We start from the raw sequence: 7,974 nt of genomic DNA, 5'->3' as shown, positions 1-7,974 counted from the left end.
TAAAACAAAGATAAATCAACAAATACAGTACAAATTGAATCTTTAATAATTTTCTTCAAATTAATACATATTAACAATCAACTATATAAACAACCTAACATGATATTTGAGCACACCAAAAATGTAAACGCTGTAATGCTGTAACAAAAAGTGCACACTTAAATAAAAAGAAGAAAAATCACACTAGTACAATGAGCTTACAGTTTTGATAAATGTTGTACACTATTTTTGATCTATGTACATGTAAAACATCCATATAGTAGAATTACAATGAAAAAAACAACAACCTTTTAGTGAAATTGGGATATCAAAGTGATCCTCCTCCAACATTGCAAAAGTGAAAATTTTGCAGGCTTGGTTTGATCGAGCCTGTTCATGGACACAAGTAGTGCATGCATGCTATTAAGCTTTAAAAATTCAAAAGGGGGGTATCTAAAAATCATGACCAATCTCAATACCAAATATGAAGACTGTGGGTTAAAGGAATTTTAAGTTATCTGGACGGACAAGCTTTTTTAGTCAAGGCCCATGAGACCTTGACCTTTGACCCAGTGACCTCAAAATCAATAGGGGTCATCTTCTAATCACAACCAATCTCAATACCAAATTTGATGACTGCGGGTGAAAGAAATCTTAAGTTATCTGGCGGACAAGCTTTGTTTAGTCAAGGCTCCTGTGACCTTGACTTTTGACATGGTGACCTCAAAATCATAAGGGGTCATCAGATAATCATGCCTAATCTCCATGCCAAATATGAAGAAAATATTTCTGTGTAAAAAAATCATTAAAATATTTTGAACTACATTGAGCTTAGAATATATTTTTCTGTCGTCAGAAATTTATTCTAAGCTCAATGTAGTTCAAAATATTTTAATGATTTTTTTACACAGAAATATTTTTTTTATGAAACAGCACAAATGTGAAGTTGAAAGTAGAATGTCGTGTTTGGTTTATACAGAATTTATTATAGTTTGATTGTGTAGGAAGCTATAAGCTTATAGACACACTTTTGAATCCGTTCCTGGAACCAACCAGTACTGAGCAATGAGTGTAAAGTTTCTTGCTCAAAGAAACAAAGATTTGCCCTTGATGTGGTTTGAACCCATGCAGCTACAGATCATTAGATTACTAGTCAGCTGTTAATCACCCGGCCATGGCGCCACATATGACATGTTTGAAAAAATACACTATAAGATTATAAGGATTTAGTGTATTGTTTTAAATATTGTTTTAAAGAAACCATAGAGAAAATTACCCATTATATTTCAAATAATATTGCTTTTACTGCCATGTTATAGATCTATCTACAGGAATTTCCAAAAAAGATATGCCTAACTAGACATGTTATTATGAATTAATTGTACTTCTATCACAGTCTTGTACATTGTATTTATGATCTGCTTTGCAAAGAATGCAAATAAAACATTATTTTGAGCATTGATAAATAAAATATTTTTATAAAAGATTTCTGTAGCTTATTATTTTCTCTGACCATTTGAATGTGAGTAGCAATGGTCTTGGCTTATTCATGTAAGTATGGTCTTGCAAAATAGTCCAAATTAGAGGTTTTGAAAAATTTTGGCCACACAATCAGATTTTACAAGTTTGCTTTCAAACTTTAAAGGGACTCCACTGAGGTTTGTTGACATGACAGACTGGATTTTTTTATTCAACTCCATTTTTCCAGAATGATTATTCTAATTGTGAAAAATGTTCCAAAATTGTAAAGCATTTTAACATTTTCACTCAAATTGGGCTTAAATAGCAGAAAAAAAAAGATTTTTAATTTATTCTGAGTAAATTTCTTAATTGTCTTTTGCATATCTTTCTGTTAAAGTGCCCCAGTTGATCTATGTATATAAGAATTTAAAATTCAAATTTTTGTTTTTAGGCTTTTGGACCTCAATGGAGTTCCTTTAATGTTTAGTGCTCACAACTGTTTGCTTTTAAAACCCATAAGAATATCAGTAAACAGCTTTTAAAGCAGGCAATTATAGTAACTTTGAATTGCAAGCATTAAAAAAGATCATATACATGTATATGCCTTCATATTATCAGTGATTCCATTTTGTAGATTACTCCGATAGATTCTTCAGAATTGTAAATACAGGTTATGTCAGTTTGAACTACAAAAAACTTATATAAACAAGAGGGCCATAATGGCCCTGAAGTCGCTCACCTGTATATAGGCCCCTGCAGAGTGGGGCCAGTTTAAACCCCAGGGCTTTTATTCGAACAAACTTGGTAGACACCCGTTAGAAGATGTTTCATGCTAAACATCTAAGGTCTAGCTCGTTGGGTTTTTTAAAAGAAGATTTTTTAAGTTTTTACTATATGCATATAGGGAAAATCAATGACCCCCTGGGGCGGGGCCAATTTTGACCCCAGGGCTTTTATTTGAACAAACTTGGTAGACACCCATTAGAACATGTTTCATGCTAAATATCTTAGCTCTACCTCTTTGGGTTCTTTAAAGAAGATTTTTTAAGTTTTTACTATATACATATAGGGAAAATCAATGACCCCCTGGGGCGGGGCCAATTTTGACCCCAGGGCTTTTATTTGAAGAAACTTGGTAGACACCCACTAGAAGATGTTTCATGCCAAATATCTATGCTCTAGCTCTTTGGGTTTCTTAGAAGAAGATATTTAAAGTTTTTTCTTTTGGTTGCCATGGCAACCAGAGTTCTGCATGGAATTAAATTCTTTGAACAACTTTTAAAGGTGACCACCAAAGGAACATTCCTGTGAAGTTTGGATGAAATTGGCCTAGTGGTTTATGACAAGATGTCATTTAAAGTTAAAGTTTACGGACGCCGGACGAAAAGGGATCACAAAAGCTCACCCTGTTACAAAGTGACAGGTGAGCTAAAAATTGACACAGTTAAAGTCAATTGTTGTAATTATAAATGTAGGAGTTAACCTTTACCCTCCTACAGCAAGAAGTGGTTAATCTTTGCCACCAGTACATAGAGCCACGCTAGCCTGCCATCTGATCAACCTATATTCTGTGGGATAACTTTAAACTGTTTATTTTGATGTTCATAAAATTACAAAGGAAAGTTCTAAAAATGGAAGCTGGAAAAGTACACTTTATTCTTTTGATAAAGTTATTCTGGATATACGTATATCTGCTTTTACTGACAATTCAGCTACCACATCAGAGGTCAAGCAATTTGAGTTACACTGGCTCTACCAAGCTTATCAAAAAATGCTGATAGAAATAACAGTACAAATTGAATCTTTAATAATTTTCTTCAAATTGATACATGTTAACAATCAACTATATAAACAACCTAATACATAATTGAGCACACCAAAAATGAAAACGCTGTAATGCTGTAGCAAAAAGTGCACACTTGAATAAAAAGAAGAAAAATCATACTAGTACAATGAGCTTTATACAGTTTTGATAAATGTTGTACACTATTTTTGATCTATGTACATGTAAAACATCCATATAGTAGAATTACAATGAAAAAAACAACAACCTTTTAGTGAAATTGGGATATCAAAGTGATCCTCCTCCAACATTGCAAAAGTGAAAATTTTGCAGGCTTGGTTTGATCGAGCCTGTTCATGGACACAAGTAGTGCATGCATGCTATTAAGCTTTAAAAATTCAAAAGGGGGGTATCTAAAAATCATGACCAATCTCAATACCAAATTTGATGACTGCAGGTGAAAGAAATCTTAAGTTATCTGGCGGACAAGCTTTGTTTAGTCAAGGCTCCTGTGACCTTGACTTTTGACATGGTGACCTCAAAATCATAAGGGGTCATCAGATAATCATGCCTAATCTCCATGCCAAATATGAAGACTTTGGGTCGAAGTATTCTTAACACAATGGGTGAACAAGCTTTTTTAAGTCAAGGCCCTTGTAACCTTTGACCTGGTGATCTCAAAATCAATAGGCGTCATATACTAATCATGACCAATCTCAATTCTAAATATGAAGACTGTGGGTCAAAGTTACCTTAAATTATTCGGTGGTCAAGGAAAAACTGATGGCTGGGCAAGCAGATACCAGTTTACCCCCCTTATAACTTTGTTGTGCCAGGGTATAAAAATGGACTTTAGTGGAGCTCCTTTAAATTCTATATCACTATATACATGTTGACCTATACATTGAATTATTATTACAATAACTATATTATATTATTATAAATATACTTTATATTTTTAATCAAGGGTAACAACTGTGAACTACATAACCAAATCTTATCATTTAATGAAATGTATTCTATAAATTTGACATCAAATCACTTCCTATTGCAACAAAATGAGTATCCTCTGGATCACACAGTCTAGTCCTTACATGACAATCATTGATCTGATCTAAGTATTGTTAAATTCAAGTTACACATCTAAACTGCTGACTTGACTTTTTTTTTTTTTGGTAAATGATAATTGCACATTTACTAGAAATAAAGGTAGAGTCTATCATATTTCTGACCATTTACTACCAAGTTAAAATTATCAAAATATTGGCAGTTTTGCTGAAGTATTTGGAAAAGTGCATAACATTACAGGAAAATAAAAGGATTTTAGTAAAAAAGAGCACATATCTTAAACAACTAATATAGTTATTCCAATCTTAAAAATAATAAATGATTTCAAAATAATTATATATCTTATTTTTGCCTTACAAAGTTATGATAAAAAAGGCATATCACAAATAAATATTACTGATCAAATACCTCACTGTAATGGTTTGATTCAGTGTTACTAGATTTAATAAATTCTATATTTTAAAACACATGCCATTATCAGCTAGCCGATTCACTGCCAGAGAACATTTCAGCTGGATTAAACTCGTACAAAAAAGTAGTCCCCTCAAGCAACAGAGCCTTTGCATACACTCTTAAGATATAGAAAAGCGTCACAAAGTCTTGCGTAGAAAACAGTGTGTCAGCCAGGGCAAATCCAAGAGTTGAGGGTATAAATCCACGACCATACTCCACCATCCATGTCCCTGCTGTCCATTCTACAGCTGATGCCTCTCCCCAGTAATGATAAACTGTGTCCCCTGCAATAATATGATATGTACAAAAACATTTTGTTAGGTAAATTTGTGTCATGAGCCTAAATGCTTTGAATTGGGATTTGCTCATTGCAAATTTTTTTAAGGATTTCATAAAAATGCTACAACAGATTACATGCTCAGGTGCAGGCTGCCCAGTGGCTGTATACTGATGGTATATATATACATTGTCACTGTTAGCTATCTGATGAAGTGTTAAAGATGATGAACAGATTTCTCGTTCAAATGAATAAAATCATATACGGTAATGTTCACTTCCAGTTACTTCCCCTGATAGGAATGAAGAATCAAGGGGAAACAATGGATACATTGTATATCATCACTACATGGATATTTAATCTTGTGGACAAAAGCAGCAGTTGGGATAAAGAACTTGTATGCTGTAACTTGCAAAAAATACAAGCTTAAAACATAAATTCAATGTAACCTTCATTTAAAAGTAAATACCTTGGCTAATTGATCTAAAAGTTCTGAGTTCAGAAGTTACGAATGAGCTTTTGACATCAATAATTGACCTGCTTAGCAATGGAAGATACTCTGCAAATAGCATACCTTTTCTAACATTATCAACAATCAAAACTACATGTAGACAATTCAAGGGAAACCAGCCATTACCTCCCTTTCATACCTCGGTTGGGTCTTTAAGTAAAAATAAACTTCTTTTCCCATAAAGAATCATTGATTTGTTCTTCCAAGAACTCAGACAAAATTAAATTAAACTTAAGTCATATCTTTTGCTAAAATAAAAGCAATTTCTTTAAAACTTAATAATTATGCTACCTAGATATGTATCCGGAAAAAAAAAGAATAAATCCTGTAATGTGGACAAAGGGGTCCAACCCATATATATGTGTAGCCTTGTTCTGACATTGAACAATAATGTAGCAACATATGATAATTATGTAACATTTGGCACCCAAAATGGGACCTTGACTGCATATAGCCCAGAGTTTAATTAGCATTGCTCTGTTTAGCCCCGAGAAATTCGGGGACGAATTTCAAAATAGCAGGGGAGTATGTCACGGTTCAGAACTGGTTCACTATTTAGAGGAGAAGATGTGTAAGTGGCCGAATAGCTCAGTTGGTAGAGCCACGGAACGGTATTCCGATAGTCCCGGTCAGGCTGCATATTTTTCTTACCTGGTGACAATTATTTTTATATTTACACTTTTTATATCATATTAATTTATATGAACAAGGCTGTTTGTGTCAGACACCTGTATTTGAATGTAGTTTACCTGGTTTGAACATTGTAGAATGGATATTACCCTCCTGCCACTGTCTGAACGAGCCTGTTAGTATAGTGTCAGATATGTTAGCCCAGTATCTACCTGTAATACAACAAAACAATACCAAACTAAAAACAATACAAAACTAAAAACAATACAAAACTATACAAAACACACAGCTTCATGTTAGCTTGAAATGAAAACTGTAAATACAAATATGTGTGTACTAGAGATAAATTAGACAAAAATGTTTTTACACAAGAATATTGTGCATTTTGTTATTTAAAATTTACTTGTGGTTCTTGTAAAGAAATCAAAATGCCTGAAAGAGTCAAATTCTGGACCTAAATATCAGACTTTAATTATCCATAGACTAAGAAATTAAGAATACAGGTTTTCTTAAATTGAATAAGTAATTTTTTTTAAACAACAGGGTGGATAACATGTAGACTATTTTATAGATATACCTGAATTTCCTGATGTATTTATTGCAGTTCCAAAAAGCAGCACATACTCTGTCAATGATGCATGAAGTATTTTCATACTTCCCATCCAACCCCCAGCGTTCATAAAGATCCATTGTTGATCTTCCTCTGGTAGTATATGTCCCGGGTATTTTTCCTGAAATTCTTTGTTAATGTTGTCATAGGCTATGTTAATATCTTTCCCTGAAAATAGTTTAAAATGTATTCATTATTAGTTTTCATAAAAATTCAATATTTTAGAATGTAAGTATACATTTTAAATCTTATCTACATTATACTGCTTAAAAATCGTAATCGATTACACTAAGCATCTGTACACTATCGAAGGTATGTACACCACGTATTTGTTGAGTTCTAGACAAAGGTGCATCTCTTAATACATATATGCTACATTTGTACATATTACTATGTCAATGTGTTTGGTTTAAACACAGGAACTTGAAATTCTATCAATATTAATGATAATATCCAAAATATATTTACCCCCTATTAGCTATACAGTATAAAAGTTATTAATGATGTTCAGTCAAAATATTATGTGCCTGAGCTAGGTATTTTTGTTCTGGGTCGGAGAGATATTGTCCATGCGCAAAAGGGGCAGTATCTCAATGTGTAACTATACAATTAGCCCAACAAATTTTATTATATAGATGATGGTTGCTAAAGACGGACATCTATGTAATATCAGAATTTGTAAAAACAGTCAGTCTTGCTAACTATAGACTATGATGCTGGCTGCTGTACCAATAGGATAGTGATTGAATTTAATTTTGTAATGAAAAGGTTTGAATAGATTCCTACATATGAATAGTAAAATGATACTGGATGATATAAATTTTGTCCATGGTCACATGATTAAAATAGGACACTCAACTAATATTGCCCCTAAAAATAAGCTGAATGCCTAGGCTCTATGAATGATAAAACACACTTTTAAAATATGCAATCAGATGTTCATATGATGCATTGATTATATTCAGTTCAAAAGCAACTTAGCCACTGTTAGCAAGTTGTATTTCTTCTACTTTCAGTTTCATTTTGGCACAAATAATTTATACTTACCCAAATGTTTCAGGGTAATTGCCTCTACAGATTTGTCACAAAACGTATATGACTTATAAACCATCCATCTATTCAGAATTATGTATAAAATAATTGCAACAAAAGATAATTTGAATGTAAAATGTAATATTGACATCATTGTTTTCATTTTCGTT

At 32.7% G+C, this 7,974-nt stretch overlaps 1 protein-coding gene across 1 annotated transcript; it reads right to left on the bottom strand.

Annotated features, from left to right (window-relative positions):
* Positions 1–4,559: 4,559 nt before the first annotated feature.
* LOC132742250 (sigma non-opioid intracellular receptor 1-like) lies at positions 4,560–7,967 on the bottom strand. The gene is made up of 4 exons (XM_060730598.1): positions 7,820–7,967; positions 6,740–6,940; positions 6,282–6,374; positions 4,560–5,028 (listed from the first exon to the last, which is right to left on the bottom strand). Exons 1-4 carry the CDS (start codon positions 7,965–7,967, stop codon positions 4,769–4,771), a joined length of 702 nt encoding a protein of 233 aa, XP_060586581.1. The 3' UTR covers positions 4,560–4,768.
* Positions 7,968–7,974: the final 7 nt, after the last annotated feature.

This window comes from Ruditapes philippinarum, unplaced genomic scaffold (assembly GCF_026571515.1).
Source record: "Ruditapes philippinarum isolate M1 unplaced genomic scaffold, ASM2657151v2 ctg1079_1_1_1_1, whole genome shotgun sequence".
NCBI lineage: Eukaryota > Metazoa > Mollusca > Bivalvia > Venerida > Veneridae > Ruditapes > Ruditapes philippinarum.
The sequence above is the reverse complement of the archived record's forward strand: the minus strand, read 5'-3'. Positions and strand labels throughout refer to the sequence as shown.

What these genes read in the sequence shown, in the direction of transcription:
- LOC132742250 (XM_060730598.1), bottom strand. Translation starts at nt 7,967, where the DNA reads ATGAAAACAATGATGTCAATATTACATTTTACATTCAAATTATCTTTT. An exon ending in AAATACATCAGGAAATTCAG is followed by an intron (nt 6,375 to 6,739) that starts GTATATCTATAA and finishes GTTGTATTACAG; the next exon opens with GTAGATACTGGGCTAACATA. An exon ending in TTCTACAATGTTCAAACCAG is followed by an intron (nt 5,029 to 6,281) that starts GTAAACTACATT and finishes ATATTATTGCAG; the next exon opens with GGGACACAGTTTATCATTAC.